This window comes from Peromyscus californicus, unplaced genomic scaffold, assembly GCF_007827085.1.
Source record: "Peromyscus californicus insignis strain IS unplaced genomic scaffold, ASM782708v3 Scaffold_14__1_contigs__length_90479793_seg_2, whole genome shotgun sequence".
NCBI lineage: Eukaryota > Metazoa > Chordata > Mammalia > Rodentia > Cricetidae > Peromyscus > Peromyscus californicus.
The window spans coordinates 60,500,553-60,522,581 of NW_026294436.1; the positions used below are offsets into that span (position 1 = coordinate 60,500,553).

A 22,029-nucleotide genomic window follows, 5' to 3' on the forward strand; every position below is an offset into this window, starting at 1 on the left:
GACACTGCTACCTACTAGTTCTCTGCACAGGTCATATCTATGACCCTTAGCCCAGTGCCCAGGACACCATTAATGGATGCTTCTGTAGAGGGCCACTAGACAGAATGTTTTAAAGATATCAAGTAACTTGAAGAGAAGTCTCTCAGACGAAGCATGCTGTGGTTTTCTACATTGTCCCTCTGCTGCTATTGCTCTATTTGGCACTCTGGGAGTGTCTTTACTGTGCTATTTTGCATTTCTAACTTTCGATAACAAATGTTGCTCTGAATAGCTAAAAAAAAAAGAGAGAGAGAGAGAGAGGTTTTTGCATGTGGAAGGAACAAAATAATAATAATATAATAATAATAATAACAATAATAATAATATCAAGAGGAGAGTCACCTTGGCTAAGCACCAACCATAGAGGTGGAAGTCTTGCTCTCTGCAAACCGAGTTGTGTTACTTCACAGAGTTAGGTGAATCTGAGGAAGAAGTCAGGAGAAAATTCTCTCAGCAAGTAAGATGACAAAGGGGAGCAAACTAGAGGGATTGTGTGTAACCACAGCTTTCTTATTCTTACTGAAGATTCTAACTCCATTTCATCTTTACTCACAGATGAGAGTTCAGACCAGCACCAATGTTACAGTAAGTACATTAAAGGATTCTGAAGTCAAGGTTAGGGCTGCAGTGATGGTTCTTCCGCAGTTCCTCAAAACATCTCAATGAAGTGCCTGCTTAAACAGGCACTGCATGTGAAGGGTTGGAGAGATGACTCGGGGGGGGGGGGGCAGGCGACGTGATCACTATGTGAGTATGAGGTCTTGAGTTTGAATCCCCAGGACACCTGTAAATCTGGACACCATAGTGTGTATCTGTTACCCCGTGCTTATAAGAGGATAAGATGGGAGGTGGAAACAGGAAAACTCCAGGAAGCTTTCAGATCAGCTAGGCTGGTATATGCAGTGTCAAATAAGAGACTGTCTCTCCAACAAGAAGGAAGGTCAGGACTGACACTCGAGGCTGTTCTGTGTCTTCCACATGAGCATCAGGATACACACACACACACACAAACACACACCCTACGCAAAGATTTGTAAAACTTTTTAAAAATGATATTTGAAGATGGCGAATTTTACGTTTATTGACTAGGCTCAAAACTAAGCCTTGAATAATAGCAAAGACCCGAGGGTTACTTCCTGGAGCTCAGTTATCCGCAGAGAATTGCTGGGAAATTAGTTACTTCTTTGGACTTTAATTAAAAGCTTCTGAGTTTTAATTAAACATTGTTTTAAAAAATTGATACCCCAAGTTATGAGAACAACACGGAAATAATCTGAGAACATTTTCAGCTTGAAAAAATGCCATAAAAAATTTGAGTGCAATTTTGTCATTCTTATTGCATGAGATGAAAAGCTACGGGGGTTAGTTTTCTGAGCCACTCCCAGCCCCCACCCTGCAGATTTATGAGAGAGAGGGGAATGCTGGAGGTTTGGGGTTTTTTTTGTTTTGTTTTATCCCTGTTTGCATGGATGCAATGAATTCACTAAACTACCAAGAGATGACAGAGTACCCGATAAAAAAAAAGTCCGGTTCTTGTTAAACTTCTCAGCCTCCATTTCTGTAATGGAACAAACCCGTTGGATTCTTGGTGGGTTTAGGGAAGATTCACGTGCACACAAGTTTCTGACACTCCAGGCAATCCAGGCTGCCGTTTCTGCTGATGCTGTTAAAAACTTCCAAGCTTGAGTTCAGCCCCAAGAAAGAGCAGTAGGTCTCAGCTTATGATCAGCTAGATCACTGATGACTAAGGGTTTTTCCAGATGAAAGTGTTAGCAGGCAACAGGGTGGAGCACTTGCTTAATCAGAGCCCTGATTCTAGCTGCACATGTAAATAAATGGTCTCACTGATGTGAACAGTTCAAATGCTCGCCCGGCGGCCCTGCTCTTCTAAGGAGGAATTCCCACACTAACTCAGTCTCCAGCTAGTGGTCCTGAGAAACAAGGCAGATTGGAGGGAGCCTTTTCCTTTCCTTATGCCACTCCAAGAAGATGCACTGTAGGCTCCGCTGCCACGTGGGATTTCTAATGTCAATAACCTGCTTCCTGCTCTCCAGCACCTCGAGGTAGAGAGAAAAGCATTGTGATTCCCAATCCCCTCTATCTTATGGTACTGGAGACTAAACCTAGGGCCTGGTGCATGCTGGGCAAGTGCTCTACCACTTGGGCATTATCCTTAGCCTTAGAGCCTCCAACTCTATGCTTTTCTGTCAGGATACCTCCTGGATTACGGGCTGCGATTACTTGGGCCAGCTAAAGCGAATCGTTGCCACCACAGAGAGGACCATTATCGTCTGGGATTATAAAGCTCAAGGGAACAGCCAGGTACTGTACCAAGAGAGATGGTACAAAGAAACGAGACTGCCTGTTCAATCCCTGTAAGGATAGGAGCCCAGCCACTGTGTAATGATTACCACGAGAGAAGTAACTAAGTAACCACTTTAGATGGAGTCCAGCATCAATACCCGGTAATGAAAGCGGAATGCAGTTTCCTTTAAGTGTTTCATTCAGGTCTCGTTTTGCTTTCAGTTTTGAGAGGGAAAAGGTAATTCTTTCAGTTTCTGCTGTTGCTACTGGATTTTAGTATTAGGTTGTTTTCTGAGATTGAGCAGCCGTCTCCCCATACCACTCAGTCTGCTCTTGACTGGTACTCATCCCTCCTCCTGCCACCACATCAAACTCGTCCGCTCTTTTATATCCTTCTACAAATCCAAGCATCATCTTTTCCGTTACGCTTGTTATCACATGCAGAGCCTTTCTCCCCAGCCCAGCATCCTCAGGAAGAGCATACTTTATAAAGTCTCAGAGGATTGCAGCCAACTCAGAAGCCCATGTCTCAGAATGCTGAACCCCAGGCTCTGGACTTTGTGCTCTTCTTGTTCAGGCTCTCCTGTTTGCACAAGTGATTTTTAACTCAGAGGAGCCTCTTCTTTATCTCTGGGCCCTCATGATTCCCTCCTTCCTGACTGCACCCCAGGTGGGACATCTGGGCACCAAGGCCACCTTTGCCCCCTGCTGGCTTCCAGCTGTAAACTTCAACTTGGAAAGACATTGCTGCCCTTTCCTTGGCACACAGTGGCTGAGCCCGGCTGGGGAGACACAAACCACAGGACATCATCACAGAACAGAACCCGCAGGTTCAGCTGAGCTGTCTGTGGTTCCTGGGTTCCTGCTAACCTTCTTCATGGCCTCGTCAGCTTGTCCTCACCAGCTTGTCCTCATATTCCTCACAGTACTCCACCATTTCCCTATTCTCCTCAGGTCCACTCTCTTGCTGGGTCCTCGCTTCCTCTGCTTGCTTCTCTTCTCCCCTCCCCTTCCCTCCCTCCCTCTGTCCCTGTCTGAACACCCGTGTATCTAACACCCCCATCTCCTGTCTTGTAGAGACAAGGCTCCACAGTTTCTCCCCCTCTCTGCCCTTTTTACATTAGTCTAATCTGGACCTCCTTCCCCTCTACTTCCTCTTTATCTTTCTTTCCACCAGTTTAGGTCAACCCCTACCCTACCCCACTACCACCTCTGCCTGTGGAACATAAAGGAGCCTCATCTGTCCAGAGCTCTGGCCTAATATGTGCTCCATCTTACTCTGTCTTCCCTTCATGCAGGGTAGCTTCCACAGAGTGAGAAGCTTTTTTGAGCTCATCTAGTACAGCCATGCCTGGAGCAATGTTTGGCACCCGGTTAGTGCTCACTGCTCATTAGTTAGTGGCTCAGGGAACCTCTAACTATATAAACTCTCACTCATTCTAAGGAAATGTGACCAATAACAAAATTTTGAACCTACTTTTCTTCTATCTTAGGACAATGAGTTCTGGAAAACCAACAATAGCTGCCTAGCTTAGGGAACCCATTTAATAGTACAGAATCAGCTTACAAGTCCTTGTTGGATATTTATGGATACACTCGGATGTTAGAATACTTTTCTCCTGATAATTCTGTATAAAATTCAAGAGCATTGCCTAGCATGGATGAGACTCTTTGAGTTCAGCCTCCAGGATTCCATAAACCAGGCACGGTGATAACATACCTGGAATCCCAGCTCTTGGGAGGGAGAGATGTGGGGGTGGGGGGTATCAGGGGTTTAAGATTTCTCTAGAACACTTAGGGAGTTTGAAGCCAGTTCAGTATTTCTATACAAAGAGAAGGCAACTCCTAAGATCCCATAGTCACCCAGCCACAGAGAGTACTCTTTCTTACCCCAAGGAACAGCCAAAACACTGAGCTGGGCTCACAGCTTTGACTTTTATTTGGTTAATTTTTGCCTAGATTTTCCAAATTCCTGTATCACTGTTGGATCTAATATGAGAAACAGCACAGAAAAAAACATTAATAATGAAGATTTTTTTCTTTATCTGCTCTCCAACACGCCCCCCCCCCCCCCGTGTGTGTGTGTGTGTGTGTGTGTGTGTGTGTGTGTGTGTGTGTGTGTGTGTGTGTGTGTATGACACTGGAGATGGAACTCAGCACCTCATGCATGCTGAACAGGTGCTCTACTACTTGCTACTGAGTTAAAACCCCAACAGTGTGGGTCAGTTAGCACGTAACTAATTCACAACATTCCTATGCTTCCAGGAGCACTATTTTGTCATCAAGCCCATGGACCACTGCCTGCTGTGTGTGTGCGTGGTGCCCCTCCCTGACCAGCTCTGCAGGGATGACATCCTCCTGGGGGATGATGGTGGGTTTGTGAACAGGTTCACTGTAAACAGCGATGACTTCGGATTAAGGCAGGCAAAAACAAAGAAGAAATTACAAACCCAGGTCCTAGACTCTAAGAATTTTAAAAGGTAAGGACATCACATGAATAATACTCCCTTTGCTCTAACAATTATGGACATTGTTCAGTTCTATACACAAACAGTGAAATGAGATGCAAAGCCCACAGTACTTCTGAGAATCAAAGCAATGTCTAATCTAGCCTTGGAGATACACACCTGTCATCCCAGTCTCTGGGAGGGAAAGGCAGAGGAATCATGAGTTTGAGACTAGCCTAGACTATGTATGGAATTCCAGGCTAGCATGTGCTACATAGCAAGATTGTCTTTCAGTAAATTTAAAAACAGAAGAGGATATGCTTCTCATCTTAAGAAACTTCCAAGACAATAAGGAAAGCATAATTAACAACTGATATTCCGTTTAAGTGTTGTTGGCCATTAAAATCTGTAAGTATGTGATAGATTGAGTTAAACTAAAAAGTGACATCATGAAATAAGCTACAAAATATATGCTTTTGTGTATTTATGACTACTTCCTGGAAATTAAATAAGAAAGTTTCTAAACATAAAAGCAATAGATACAGATTTTTAAAGAAAATGATTTGATAGATTCGACTATCTGCCAAATTGTTTTTCAGACCTTAAAAGAATAAATTTAAAAAGTAAAATGGCCTGCAATAAATGTACAAATATGAGAAACAAGGAGTTGGTACTCCTTAATAGATCTCAGAGTTTAATTTAAAAACAAAAATTCTCCTGGGCTGAAGAGATGGCTCAGTAGTTAGGAGCATGTGCTGCTCTTGCAGAGGACCGTGATCAGTTTGCCAGTGTCTATGTTGGACAGCTCACAGATGCTTGAAATTTCAGCTCCAGAGGACCTGACACCCTCTTCTGGCCTCAGTTGACACTTGCACTCACGTGCACCTACACAAAGACACACACATTATCATTTTAGTACTTATTTATTTGTACTGTGTGTACACACGAATCATCTGTTCATGACCATTCCTCAGTGTAATTGTTGCTGTGTTGAATTAAGATTAGCCCTGTTGCTGGAACTCTAAGAATAACAAAGTCAGGAAGACTGCTCCATTTCCTGCCCTATCTATCTAGGCTGTGTTGTGTAGTCCCTGTGTGGCATGCTGCCCTGTACACTATGGGCCCCTTATTTCAGTCAAGATAGGCCCAGATAATAGAACCTTTTCCCCACTAAGAGGTGGGCCACTTGTCAGAAAGGTCCATAGTCCAGTGTCATTTCCTCCTCCCATTAGATAGATATATCAGATTGAGAATGGGGAATGGGGAGTAGGAGGGATTTGAGGATTCTAGATATGGTTGAATGAATGTGATCCTACCACTGCCTGAGGAGGATAATTTACACACAGACAGTCATTGTGTCATCTATTTAAATCTTTTAAGACTCAAGTGTAGACACAGGATGAGTGTTGAGGCATTTTCTTGCACCAAGAGATCCTAAAACCTGCTAGAAGGAAAAATTATAAGACGAGAAGGATAGTAAAATTTCATAACCACCATAAAAGTTGACATTCTCAGAATTTGTTCATTTTGAGTCAGTAAGGATGTGGCCAGAAAACACTGATAGGCCGGGCGGCGGTGGCGCATGCCTTTAATTCCAGCACTCAGGAGGCAGAGGCAAGTGGATCTCTGTGAGTTCGAGGCCAGCCTGGTCTACAAAGTGAGTTCCAGGAAAGGCGCAAAGCTACACAGAGAAGCCCTGTCTCGAAAAACAAAGACAAAAGAAAACACTGATAGATGGAACATTGTATACATTAGAGAATTAGCCGATATCAAGAGTTCAAAATTAAACAAAATCTGGGATGGGAAAACACAAAAGTCTCTCTTCTATTGTGCCCCCTTCCAAGCTGCACAACATTGATACCCAGAGTTACAAATGTGTCTGTTGTCCTAGTAGAGGCCATGTGATACCCAGAATCTTACGCCAATCATATGTGAATGCTTAGAATTCTTTCATTAAAGTAAGGATAAGATGGCCAATATTACACTGAGATCCTTCTAGATTACTCTTTTCTCATTAGTTTCTTGCTGTTTTTTTGTTGTTTTTTTTTGTTTTGTTTTGTTTTGTTTGTCACTGTAACAAAATACCTGGAAAGTTCCCTTAAGGAAGGAAGGGTCTTTTCTGTCTCTGGGCTTAGAAGGGATACGGTCCATCATGATGAGGCATGCATGGTGGCGGGATTGTGAGCTTGTCACATGTCTGCTGTCAAGAACAGAGGATGACGAATGCTGACATTTATGCTTTCATTCCTGGATTGCAGCCCATGGAATGGTGTCCCCCACATTCATGGTGGTCCCTCCTTCCTCAGCTAAACCTCTTTTCACAGCATGTCTGGTGTGGTGCATAGGGCTACAGTGTACCTGCGGGCATAGCTCAGTTCAGAGTTACAATTTGATTCAAACTGAATGAAATGCTGAGTAGGGAAAAAGTGCATGTGTATCTAACATAACACCCCCCCCCTTTTCATTCCCAGCGTTAAAAGGAAGCTGCATAATGATTGGGTTATGAAAATTAGATACATTCCAGCTCTCAATTGCTTTGGATCCTGCTCCTTGGACAGTGTCCATTCATTAGTTTTGGAATCCTTGAAGAGACTTGAGGACAATATGTAAGTACAACAGTGTATCTACATGAGCATTCTGGGACTCTCAGCATTTTTACAATGATAAGTCCATCACAACCTTATAATGTTCAGAGTGGTTTTCAGAAATATCAAAAATTAGCTGTTTCCTTAGTTTGGCAGGGCTAATGAGACTTTTGTGGAAAATGAAAGTCAGTCATATAAATCTAAATATGATATGCCCTCTTCACAGCAGTTGTACCCACTGGCTATTTGGTAGTGCCTGGGGGTATAGATCAGAGCTGCAGCATATGCCTGATATTTGTGAGACCCTGGGTTCCCTTCCCAGCACTACAAAGAATTGTTTACTGGTCTAGTACATTGTAAAAAGTCAATAGACCTGTATCTATATGTTAAGCATTTTTTTATTGGTAAAAGTTTATACTTCAGAATCATTTTAGGTAGCCAGCAAACTAGGCTTATGATCTGTACGTAGCCAATCATATTTTATCTATCATAACACACCAGCTAGTGTCCTTATAGAACTGTGAGTTGGAGTAATATCTGACTCATTTTCAATCTGGTTAAATATTTCCTAATAACTAGCTATGGCATTTGAATTTTTAAAGTCTTTAAGATATTTACTACAACAGATAAACTTCAAAAACATTCTAAGGGACAGAAGCTGGGTAAGAATTCTGTATATTGTATAACTCTGTTTATTTGACATGCCTCAAGGGACAGATTTCTAGAGACAAAATGTAGATCCCTGGTTGTCTCAGGCTGATAACAGGAGAGGAAATCTCCAACAGGAACATGGGAAATTTCTAAGGTACAGAAACTTGTCTTAGTCAGGGTTTCTATTGCTATGAAGAAACATCAGGACAAACCCTAGTTGCAGTGGGAAGGGTTTATTGAATCTTACAGCTTGCATCCATCATCCGAAAGCAATGATAGGAACCTGGAGGCAGAAACGGATGCAGAGGCCGTGGAGGAACACTGCTTACTGGTTTGTTCCACATAGCTTGCTCAGCCTGCTTTCTTATGCAACCACAGGACCACTTGCCACATCAATAACTAAAATAAGAAAGTGTCCCACAGACTAGGAGTTAGGCAGACTCTCCAATAAGCAGCCAGACAGAGAGAGGTGCTTTTACTATGTGAATGTATCATATAATTTTCACAGGTATATAACATACGATGCACCTGTGTTGAATAAGTTTTATGCTGGCTAGTTTCATGTCAACTTGACACAAATTAGAATCATTTGGGAAGAGGAAACTTCAACTGAGAAAATGCCCCGATATGATGGGCCTGTGAGTAAGTCTGTGGGACACTGTGTTCCTTCCTTCCTTCCTTCCTTCCTTCCTTCCTTCCTTCCTTCCTTCCTTCTGCAGTTGGAGAAAGGCTTTTATTAGGGGTGTTTTTTCACCCCTAATTTTTAAATTTGTGAGTTTGAGTAACGTCTGCCTAATATTCGATCCAATTAAATATTTCCTAATAACTTATAAGCAAGGAAGAACAGCACACACACACACACACACACACACACACACACACACACACACAAACACAATTTCCCAGAAATCATGCAAGCAAAAAAGTAGCATGAAATACTTATTGCTGAGAAGAGAAAAGCAAAACTATCCAAACAAAAACAACCAGCCTGGAATTCTGTGCCCTTTACTTTTAAAATCATTCCTCAAATATTAAGAACTCCAAGTGTAGTAGGAGGCATTTCTGCAATCCCAGCACTTTTGGTAGGAGGACCAGTAGTTCAAAGTGATGCTTGGCTACCAGCCAACTTCAGGTCAAGCTGGAATACAGGAGACCTTAGCTAATAAATAAATAAATAAATAAATAAATAAATAAATAAATAAATAAATAAATAAATAAATAAATAATAGAATTAAAAGTTTCTCAGACAAACAAAAGTCAAAAGACTTTGTTGTGAGCAGGCCTGCTTACCAGGAATCCTATGAGAGGTTCTTCAAAGCAAGAACATGACCTGGGTGAGAAATTCGTGTACATAAGAGGGAAAAGAATGAAAGGAAGAAAAAAATGAAGGTTAAAAAAAGACTTTATTTTCTTCATTTAAATTGACGTTATCAATTAGCATCTGTCACAACATCTTTGTCAACAGCAAAGATGTCAACAACATCTTTGAGCATGTGCACATATATATGCTTGTACATAAGTTACACAACAATGGGAGCAATAAATAAGGGATTAGAGAGGAAATTAGTATTGTTTTGTTATTATAAATTACTTATACTTCTGTAAATCCGTGGACTTTGTATGTCACAAACTCCAGGGCAACCTTAGGAAGAAGAGGAAGGATGGGACTAGCAGGAAATAGTTGATATTCAAAGAAACAAAACAAAAATCATAAACCTTAATGATGAGAAATGAGCCAGACACAGAAGTGCAAACATTCATAAATACAGAAATTAAACTAAACAAAGATTGAAAGCATAAAAAGTGCAAACACATAAGATGCTCAGTGAACACAAACAAACTAAAAGGTAGAAAAAGAATGGAATACAAAAATAGGAACGAACTATAAAGGCAATAAATAGAAAGTAATTAACATAGTAGATACAAATCTAATATTAGCAATCACTTCAACTGTCAATATTAAATGCCACAGCTGAGACATGGAGATTATCTGATGATAAAAAACAAGAACCAAATATATATATATATTGCTTACAAGAAACACCTTCTTAATATACGTGCTTAATATATGTGTATGTATTAATAAATATAAATAAAATTAACATACACATAATAGGTGGAAAAGGCAAGCCAAAACACAAAATACAAACAAAAACATTCTCTAAGCTAAGTTTCAGTAAAGGAAAAAGAATTAGAAATTTAATAGAATAGACTATCATATCTCTCAGATGACTGATGACCTTATATTTTCTGTAAAAAAATAATTGTAGACTTCATGAAAGACTCACATTTTGTATTCATTACTTAGAAGCTAAAAATGTTTATTTTGGTTTATAATGTTATCACACTGAGAAATGAATTTAAAAGCTTCATGGCATGTTAAAAACAATTTCACTCCCTGACACTGGCTCACGTTCCACAAATGTCATTTATATGATGCAATTAATTATAGAGTTTTATTTAGTTTCTGTAACATAATTAACTGCTAATGAGTGTCTGCTGGTGTTTTACAGAAGTACATTTCTGAAACACAAACTAATTAATAAATAGGTGCAGCTGTATATCCAATGTGATTTTATCCTATTCTGACAATTCACAGCATGGCCATAGCATGGGGAACAACCAGGGCTGTGCATTGTGAAGCATATGTGCCTCGACCCACAGGACTTGGGTCCTGGGACCCTGGCTAAGGGTGGTGAGGGAGTGAAGACAGGACCAGCATATAGGCACATGCACAACAAAGTTGGGATCAGGTAGGCTTCTCTAATATTACCACCACAATCTGGAACCTTAGCATGTTTATTAGTTACAGCACATGAAGAGGGATTCGCTAGTCTTGGTAGGGGTCTCTGTAGATGTTTACAGTCTTAGGCTGTAAACATCCAGGAGGAGGAAACTGCCTTTGCTAGTTTTGCACACACTGATCATTCATAAGTACTCATACATGGACTCCCAAGAAAAGTCACTTTGCCACTTCTTTTTATTCTGGGCCATATGTGTAATGGTTTTGCCCATTTCCCATGGGCCAATTGGTCTTGGAATCCTCAACAGGCCATGCCTGTGTCAAAATGCACATTCACTCAGTCCACTCACTCAAGATTTCCTTCTCTCCCTACACACATGGAACCATAACAGGCCCTTGTGGTCCTGTGGAAGATGTACTTGACCTCATCTAATTTTCATTTCCAAGGAGACCAAATTTGGAGCCACAATGGTAATATTGCTGATAATTACAGGACTCTTCAAGGATATTTATAACAAGTGATGTGGTAGCCAGAGGCATGCAGTGATCCTGTAGGTCAGTCTTTAAACCAGAAATATAGCCAACATTCAACAAGTATTTAGTCAACATGTTTAAGTCATGGCCTCTGCTTACTTAAGATCTAAGTGAAGAACCAACTATGGACATGAGATCCAGGGTATTCTATAGACCTAGCTCTCATCAGCTGAGAGTTCAGGAATTTAGCAAGCCTTCATCAAACACCGCCATGGCTAAAGGTTATATGATGCAAATTTGCAACCCAATTATATTAAAAACAAAGGTAAGACAAATCCCAAACCCAACCTATTGCCTCCCATTTATTTTACTATAACTTACAATTAACTTCTTGATATTTTTTCCATCTCTAGAAAATATAAATACTATACGATGTTATATAGTTCTGTATCTTTTACCAACTAGTACGCAAGGCTATCCCATTGGTAGTGTGGAATTAGCCATGGTGGGAACAAAATATTTTATGGAGACCTGCAAACACTAGTAAGGATTAGCTCTGTACTAACTTTGGCTCCAGGTGTAAAGTAAATGTTTACCAGCACACAGGCACACCAGCACATAGGTAGATAACCATCAATGCCAAGCAGTGTGTTCAGGACAACGGCATGGTTTAGGAATACACACAAAAGTTCAGAAATGGAAATGTTAAGTGCTAGATTTTTGCAAATCCCAGAGAGGTTAAGATTTCTTCCAGCATGAACTAGAATGAAATAATGAATAGATGAATATATATAGCCATAATTTTATCAACAAGAAAAGTTACAGCAGCCCAAACAAACCCATTGTATTTGGATCTAGAGTAATGAGCTATCCCATTGCTTCCTTCTTAAAGAACATCTTTAGGATATTCTGAGTATACAGGGTTGTTCCCTGTTGTCAATGAGAACAGCATATTGTAGAAATAAAATACTTCACGTTCTAGTTCCATTTCTGTTGCAGTGGCAAACATCCTGAGCAAAAGCAACTCTCTGTATTCCCATATAGAAAACCCCTGTAAATTGTGCCAGAGGTAGAATCTGAGACTCAAAGCTATGGGAAGACCACCCCTAAACACAGAGGAGAGAGAGAGAGAGAGAGAGGGAGAGAGAGAGAGAGAGAGGAGAGGAGAGAGGAGAGAGAATCACTTTTTAAGGTCACCCTATCCTCAAATTAGAGAATGGGTTAGAAAAAGGCAGGTGGACAATGGAAGATCAACTGAGAAAGATATGGAAATTTAAAAATAAATGATAAGGATTTGATTTTAACCAGTGGAAGGAGGTAAGGAGAGAACAGGTTTTTTTTTTTTCATCATTCTTCAGAACTGATAACCCACAGGATAAAAGGAATAAATGGGAGAGATCTATTTTATTTTCTAAATCCTTACCATTTACTGTATGTCTCTTATAGACCGTGCCCAATTGCAAGCACTAATGATACAAAAAACACTGCAGGCTGTGGCTTGCTGGTGTCCTTGGTCACCCCACAGGTGGAAGGTAAGTCCCTATTGCTGAAGACACCGTGCAGTGCAGAAACGGAGCCCAGATGCCTCTGAACTAAAACTGACCCGTAAGCTTCCTCCCTGAGGAACAGCTTTCAGGGTACCAGCAGGTGCTGTGCAAGCTTCCAAAGGAGAGAATCGAGTAACATTCTTACCCAGCTATGATACCTATGAACTACAGCAATGACCAGCAATGGTACTAGAACCCTAAGAGTGCAATGGTATAACCCTAAGAATGCAAAATACTGTGACAATAACCACAGCTCTTTAACTTAAAAGTCACTCAACAGGAACAAAACCACACCCAGTACTGGAAACCCAGCTAAAATACCCAGGGCTAGCAAAGTCATGGATCTTGGAAAAGAACCTACAGCCACCACCTTACTAAGCCAGCAAACCCCCTAACTTCTAAATATCTGTCCTTATACCCACAGGTAGGTATAGTCCTCACCTTTCATCAAGGAAAAAGTTCTTTTTGCAACAAACAGAAATCATCACAGAAAAAAAAAAATCACAACCAATCAAATTGTGGAGCCCAGTCTCAATGGATATATCTATAAAACAACTCTCACACCTAAGGCTCAGGGAACATTGCAGAAGAGGATGCAGAATGATTAAGAGCCAGAGGATCAGAAAATTTCCTGTGAGATTGTTTCTCCTAGGAATGTCAGAACCCATGAAGCCTCACCAACATGACTGCCTAAACATGAGCCAAACAAGAAAGATACCAATAACCATGTCAAAGTTGAGGGAGGAAAGCCCATGCGGCCTCAAGCCTATACCAAGAGCTAAAGGATGCTGAGAATAGGAGAAATAATACTCCCTGGGGACAAGGACATCAACTGGTTATCCAATACCAAATGGTCAGGCCCCAAAACATACAGACAAATAACATTGTACAGACTGAACAGGTTGTATTTAGAAATATTTTTGTGTGTGTGTGTGTGTGTGTATGTATATATATACACACACATATATATATACAATGTATGTATATATATATATATAAATGTATGTAATGACAATTAGTGTAAAAATAGGCCATGAATTTGAAAAAAGAGCAAAAGGGTTATATGGAGAGGGTTTGGAGGAAGGAGAGAAAAGGGAGAAATGATCAGATTATATTATAATCTCAAAAATAAAAGAAATACTTAAAAAAGACTAATTCTGTTATCATCGAGTTCATGCTCTAGTGGGAAAGGCAGACAATAAACAAACAATATGAGTTAACTGAAATGAAGTAGCATGCGCGGTGGAGGGTAGTGGGAGGCAGTGTTTTGATGGCTATTCATAGGAGATCATTGCTTAAGTAGAGATCTTCATGAATGGAGGACTGGCTTTTACAAAGATCCAGAGACAGAGGGTCTTTTATCTCAGATGTTGATGCTTTGTCAGAGAAAATATTACCATATAGCTAGCAGGATTCCAAGCAAAATTAATAGTGTGTTTTGTGTGTGGCACAGGAGTATGTGAAAACCTTATGAAAAGAATTGATTTAGTAATATTTTCATGTTCTTATTTTATTTTTTACCCTCATTTTCCATTCCATTCACACACACACACACACACACACACACACACACACACACACACACACACGCATGGGCACACAAACACAAACACAATCTGTTGCAGGAAACTTAAATTCCTATGCTGCATAATATCCCACAGACCTGGTCCTTAAAAGTCACAAACAGATGATCTGGAAGGTTTCACCCTCCAACCACCTGGTGCGTTGTGGTGTTTGCTGCAAAGAATGTCTATTTCACAATAGTCAGGAGTCTGTCTTCCAGATGAATCCTGGACTTCCCACTATTTACTGTCTCTCTTGGAATTTGGTAGGTAGTAATTACATCTTTGCTGATTACAGCTAGAATCAGGAGTCAGGGAGATAAAAATATTCAGACAACCTCAGCAAACAGTGCTCCTTTGTCCATCCGATGCTCCAGGAACCTCTCAGCTGCTTACTCTTCTCTTTCTCTCTCTCTCCTGGGCCACTCTTTCTAAATTTAGACACTGAAGAGATTTCTCAAGTGATACTTGTGATCCTGTTTTCCTGGACGACCATGGCCCCTGGAGAGCCATCATAAGGGCACAGTTGGTTTCCTCCACTCCTAATGCACCATATTCCTATTTCTGCAACTTCCTATAATGAGTCTTCAGATGAAACCGTATTTATACAAATACATAATTGGTCAGCTGTTAAAATAGGAGCCAGCACATCTCCCAAAAAGGCAGGAAAGGGAACTCTCCAGAAATTTTAATTTCAGAAATGATTAGCATAAAATTTTGTGCAGACTTTTCAGAATTAGAGCCATGTACCAGGAAGCTGATGAATGTCTGCAATTAATTGCCACATAGCATGCTGTCCTGTTGTAGCGTACAAGCTGAGCCTCTAACTCGGTCACAGCTTGACAGTTTCCCACAGGTGAGCAAGCAACTGCTTAGCCTTACCTTTTCTTAGCTGCTCGACTTAGAGGCAGAATATTACAGTGGAGAGATGACAGCGGCGTTCCATAAATTTCCTATGGAGTGGTACAATACCAGTTTCTGTCCCCGCACCTAGCCTATGACTATTTGTACAACTTAGCCTCAGTTTTCCCATCCACGAATGGGAATAAAGATGTTTACAGACTTCATAAATGTTTACATTTAAATGAACTGTTGTGAAGTGCCTGGTTTGATGCCTGGAGCTCTGAGTACTCAATAGATTTACATTCCTTTTTCTTGTTAACCTGAGAACTAAGGTACTAAAAAACATTTTTAAAGACAAAATTGAATACTATCATAGCCCTGCATGGCTTTGGGCTTCATGTTCCCATATCTCAAGCACGACTCAGAAAATAATGACCCAAGGACCAAATCCAGTGGGCCAGCAGTATTCGCAGCATCAGGAAACTAAGAACGGTCTTTACATTTTTAAATATTCAGTCTGTCTTCCATTGCTGTCATAAGAGATCAATCGATATAAAAGAAAAATGGGTTATTATGGCTCACAAGTTTCAAAGTTTCAGTCCCTGATGACTTGGCCCTGTTACTCCTGCTACCACATCATGGTGGCGGGGTTTGTGGGGGAAGACGGTGCATGGTGGAGTAAACTGTTCACTTACCTCATGGCAGTCATGAAGCAAAGCAAGGAAGAGGATTTAGACACCCCAACCTCAGGTATTAGGCCTTGCCTTTTACAGGTTCCACTACCTCTCAATGTACCACATCTTAGGGCTAAGTCTTTAGCCCATGGGCCTTTGGGAAATACCCAAACTAAAACAGGGAACATAGAGATTCTGTGGCTCGGAGAATATTCTGCCATTACTTATCATAGTCACTATGGACAAATAGATTTATAAGCAATTTAGAAATGAGCCCATTAAACATAATCTATTTCTAAGCTGCAATTAACAGTTCGCATCTAATTTTGTCTTCCAGGCCTGTCAGAGAATTTGCCATGCCTAGAGGAGCCAACACTTTCTGCTACTGCGTGAAAGCGAACGTAATTGTGACTGGAGGTAAGAGGACAGCTCCCATCATAGATAACTCTGGGTTTCTCACAGGACTCTCTTTGTGGTTTATGTCCAGAAATAACTTTCTAGAATGATTTAAACGTTGTCTATTCCTTTCACTTCAGCTTCGAGGTGTGACGGCACACTTTAACAAGCCTTCCTTCAAGGCTAGTGAAGTCATGAATCCTTGAGCAGAACCTACAACCACTGCTTCTCTAAAACAACATAATCTCTAAACTACATCCTAAACATTTGTCCTTGTACTAATAGACAGGATTAGTCCTCACTTTTTATCAAGGAAATTCTCTTTGCAAAGATGAAGCCCATTACAGAAAACTACAAAGTCAAAAAACAGAGTTGTGGAGCCTAGCGTCAGTGGATATATCTATATAACAGTCCCTCACCTAAGCTCAGGGAACATTGAGGAAGAGAAGGTGGAAAGGTTGTAAGACCCAGAGGACCAGGGAGTTTGCTGTGAGATGTGTCTCTTAGTAATGTCAGAAGCTACACCCATAAAGCCTCACCAACGTGACTGCCTCAACATGAACAAGGACAATAATAGACATGCCAGAGGGCATGAGGGAAAGTTCCCAAGGCCTCAACCCTACACGGAGAACTACAGCCAACTAGGGGATGCTGGGAGTGGGAGAAATCATCTTCTCTGGAGATGATCATACCAACTGGTTCTCCAATACCAAATGGTCAGCCCTCTAAAATCCATATGAGTAACATTACTTAGACTGAGCAGGTTATAGTTATAAATATGTATGTATAGACATATATGCATGTAACAACAATTAGTGAAAAAAGAGACCATGAATTTGAGAGACAACAAAAGGAGGTATATGGAAAGGTCTGGAGGAACAAATGCTAGACCTAGGTACTTTCTAGAAAGAAAATTGCATCATGATTTCTTAACCTCTGTAGCCTCTTCCTGAGTTGGTAACTGTCTTGGCTTCTCATCTTTGGTAGAAATGGGTACACTTCCAAGCCTAGACGACAAGCCACAAGGAAGTGGAGGGGCTCCAGTGACAACCACATTGTCTGGTAGATGGCACGTTGAGCATACAGTGTTCATCTGAATTCCATTAATTGGCAAAATACCTGAAGCGATCAGTTTAAACGGAGGGAAGTTTTATTTCAGCTCACACTTTCAGAAGTTTCAGTCCCGGTGATTTGGCTCTATTACTGTAGGCCTATGAAGAGGCAGACCGTCACGGCCAGGAAACATGACAGAAGTATCCAGTTTACTAGGAAGCAGAGAGAAACAGGAAGGACCATGTTCTCAGTATCTCTTTCAAAGGCATTCTCTTAACGACCTCATTTCTTCCTACTGGGCCCCACCTCCCAAAGCGTTCACCAGTTCTCAATAGCAGTACAAACTGCCCTCAAGAGGAACATTCCAGATCCAAGCTAAAGCAATGTCTGAGAATCAGACTAGATTCTGCCCCATCAAGGCATGTCTGCAGCCAGATAAAAATATTAGCCTTGCATCCTATCAAGCACAAACCCTTTGACTGAGCAGTATTCAAGTAGCTGGCAAAAGGAGTTGACTTCTAAAACATGAATGACACATTAATCTTAACCACCTCTTTGTGCTCACACACACACAAAAAAAAAAAAGCAAAATTTTATGCATATCAGTTTTAGAATTCTTTGTAAGCTTAGCTTTGTAATCAATTCTAGGGAAAAATATTTTGGGAAAGTTCCAGGAATCATATGACTTTACTGTTGTAGATAAAGGCGTTGACACCATTAACCTCAGTGTTATTCATAGTATAAAATGCTCAACTACAGCTCAGAAATACGATAAAGTATGGGGTTTGAGCTCTCATGAAAACCAGCAAATGTCAAGCAGCATGACTGACAAGCAGCGAGCGCTTTCCAGCATGCATGGCTTAATGAATTCCCCCAGATGTGGAGACTCTAATGGTGGAAAATGCAAATTCTCAGTAACCGCAAACATCCCCTCCTTGGGACAATACCCTTGTTGATGAGTGGCTCAGCCGTGAGCCTCTACACTGCATGTGCTGCTGCTGACTCCACACGTACGTACGAGGGCTGTTTTGCTCAGCACAGCTGCCTGGGTTGAGTGTACTAGGACACTTGATGAGCTTGGGAAAAACAGGAGTTCTTCAGGAAACAAACAAACAACATGTAAAACAAACAAATACCCCCCAAGACTGGGTGTTTACAGGTTGGTGGTGGCACACACCTTTAATCCCAGAGGCAGAGGCAGGTGGATCTCCATGAGTTCGAGGCCAGCCTGGTCTACAGAGCAAATTCCATGACAGCCTGGGCTACACAGAGAAACCCTGGCTCAAAAACCAACCTAACAAAACAAACGACAAAAAAAAAAAAAAACCCATGACTGGGAACTTACAAAAACCAACAACAATAACAAAAAACCTTTATATTTTCTAAGCATTATTTTTTGACTACCACAATTTTTTAACATAATATTGTCTTCATTTATTATTTTAAGAATTAAGCACCTCATTTGGATGTTCCAAGCATAAAAACCCAGGTCTCCATGATAGATGAGGACATCATGGGAATAGGAAGAGGCAGGGTGCTGGGGAGGCTCTCAGGAATCCACAAGGTTGACCCCACCTTGGTCTGCTGGCAGTGGTCCAGAGGGTGCCTGAATCGGTCTAATCTGGTGACCAGCCTAGCAAATAACCTAGCTGTCATCATAGAGCCTTTGTCCAGTGACTGATGGAGGCAGATACAGAGATCCATGGCCAGGCACCAGGCTGAGCTCCAGGAATCCAATTGATGAGAGAGAGGAGAGATACTGCAGGCGAAGGACGTCGAGATCATGATGGGAAGATGTGCAGAGATGACCAGCCACACTAGTGGAGGCCGATGAACTGTGGACTGGTGGCTGTGAAGCCCCCATGGGACTGGACTAGGCCCTCTGGATATGGAAGATGGTTGTTTGGCTCGAACTGTTTGGGGGGCACCCAGGCAAGGGGATCAGGATCTGTCCCTGGTCTATGGGCAGGATTCTGGAATCTGGTGCCTGTGGTGTGACACCTGGCACAGCCTTGGTGCAGTGGGAAGGGGCTTGGACCTGCCTAGGCTCAGTATGCTGGGCTCTGCTGACTCCCCATGGGAGACCTCGATTTGGGGGATGTGGGGATGCAGGCTTGGGAAAGAGGGCTGGGGGGTGGGAGGAGGGAGGAAGGGGGATCTGTGGATAGTATGTGGAGTTAGTAGAAAATTTCTTAATAAAGAAAAATGAAAAAAGAAAAAAGAAACCCAGGTCTCCCACCTATGATAACTCGGGAGCACTACACAAATTTTTTTCCATGATACATTCAACAAATATCTTTATGCAACTGTTAAGGACAAGGAGCTAGGGACCGACCCATCAGACTGTGATCCTAACCTTCAAGAATTCAAAATCTAATAACAGAAGTAAGACAATTCCAGACAGTTCTAATGCAAAACAGAGTCTGAGTCAAGAAACGATGGTGATGAAGATAATGCAGGATTAAGTGAAGCATTGTCTATCTCAAGAGCTCAGTATCTTGTGACCTCATATGGCCTTTCTGCTCATTCTGGTGGCATCACATACTGTATGAGGACTCTGTTGGTATCTACAGAAGCAATAGAGCCTGCTCTGGAGGAAGACAAGGAAGGCTGTTTCTCCACAGTGCACACAGGCAAAATCCTGGTCAAGAGGCTGCCATGAAAACAATCGAATGTGTTGCAATGTGATCAATGAGCAACTAATATTTTTCACCACGCATAATCGTTTGAATTGTTGTCGTTAATGAAGACTCTATTAGTAAAAAGTTCAAATTCTCAATAACTGCAAACATTGCCCCAGGGCAATACTCTTATTGACTGGTGACTCAGCCATGAGCCCTGCTACATGTACAGCATGTACTGTTGGTGACTCAGGCAGAAGTTCTCTTCTGTGCTCTTCTTCATGGAGAGCCTCAACTCCTCTGGGAGTAGAAACACCCACTTCAGGGATGTCACCGTCAGTGTTATCATTATGTGTCGGCCAGAGGGACAGATTTCTGAACATGCCTAGTAATATACTTCTTGGCTGTTGCTGGTGAAAGGCAAAGAGGGAGAAATAACTGAATTATTGGAATTATTACTTTGAAGCGTGTGACCGAACCCCTGAAGGCTTCCTCGTTGCTATAACAATGTTAGCTTGCTCTCTACTCTCACTAAAGTAACCTTGCCTTCCCAGAGCTCACTCACACTCATAAAATGGGGCTGAACTGAATCTTGAAGATCATCGTTTTACACAGGAGGAAACAAAGAAAACTATTTGCCACAAGCTGTGCAGCTAGTCAGCTGGTGGAGCTGAGGGTGAATCAACTGTCTTCGCCTTCAGCCTTGTTTTCTCTTTTCTGGACCACTGTGATCCTGTGCATCAGGGCGCTCTCCCACACCGTCCTCTGTGATCTGAGCCAGCTCATTTCATCAAAAGTGATGCGCGGGGACTGAGTGACGCACAGTCAAGAGGAGTTTGCTAAAAGAAAGGAAAGTCTGTCTTTGATGAGTAGCTTTGTTTAAATCCTGCCTTAGAAAAAGGGAATGAGAGAAGAGAGGAAAGAGAATGAGTTAAATAAAAAGTAACAACAGGGAATCAATAACTTATGAACCACAATTTATAATATAAATGGTTTAAATAATACATCATATTGATATCGTGATTTGATTATTCGTATTTGAACTTGTCTATGAATATTTTCTCTCTAAATAGTTCATACTTGCCTCATGGCTGTATTAGATTATAAATACTTCACATCAGGAACCATACTTTATGTGTCTGTGTAGAAGCTTCTTCCAATCTCTCCAAACATTTTGTAGAATGCATTATACAAAGCAGGGACTTAGAATAATCATACTAGTGGTTGTATCATCCAGTGAACAGTCAGGATCTATTCAGTTAGATATGTGTGAACTTGTTTATTCTCACAAGGAAACTATGGTATGATTTCATTGAACTAGTAGAGCAAGAAACTTGGTTATAGAGCTAATAAGTGATATACCAGATTTCAGATTGAAACACTTAAGAGTACTAACTCAGCAAGCAACAACTGTGTACCTGTTATTTGTCAAGAATCACCACAAATGATCGGTCCAAGGCTCATCATATAAACAACAGACAGACAGCTATAATTATAGGGCTAGTGCTGCAGAAGGCTGAGGCCTGGAGAGCATGGAAAATGACCTCTTACCTTCATCAGGGACCAGGAAAGGAGACTAGGGGAAGCACTGGAGAGGAATCCAGAATTCAGTCCAAAAGCACATGACTTCTTCTTTAAAAGTAGACTTTGGGTCAGATGGCTCATTAGGTAAAGGCACTTGCCTCCAAGCCTGCCAAACCTGAGTTCAACCCCTGGGACCCACATAATGGAAGGTGGGAACCAATTCTTACAAGTTGCCCTCTGACCACAACACAACACAAGGGGTATGTGGTACACCCATACCCCACCCCACATACACACATGTGCATGCAAAATAAATAAATACAAATTTTATAATTTTAAGTTGATATTAGGGAAGAATGATATCTAGAATCTTTGTATCCTCAAAAATCTAGCAAATTTCCATGCAGGTAGTAATTTCTCAGGAAAGTTTCATTCTTGCTCTTAATATTTAAATTTAAGAAATTCCTGGTTATCTAACTTCAAATAATGTGTTACTGCATTAATAATTGAGCTATCAAAACAAAGCACCATACATTAAATAGACTACCAAATTTCATTATCTTATA

At 41.2% G+C, this 22,029-nt stretch overlaps 1 protein-coding gene across 1 annotated transcript in view; it reads left to right on the forward strand.

Annotated features, from left to right (window-relative positions):
* Positions 1-22,029, forward strand: part of Wdr64 (WD repeat domain 64) — a 99,495-nt gene that overhangs the window by 17,688 nt on the left and 59,778 nt on the right. The window contains exons 5-9 of the mRNA XM_052737720.1: positions 595-624; positions 2,251-2,361; positions 4,609-4,823; positions 7,262-7,396; positions 16,207-16,286. Coding sequence (XP_052593680.1) covers positions 595-624; positions 2,251-2,361; positions 4,609-4,823; positions 7,262-7,396; positions 16,207-16,286 — 571 coding nt within the window. The remainder of the gene's footprint in view (positions 1-594; positions 625-2,250; positions 2,362-4,608; positions 4,824-7,261; positions 7,397-16,206; positions 16,287-22,029) is intronic.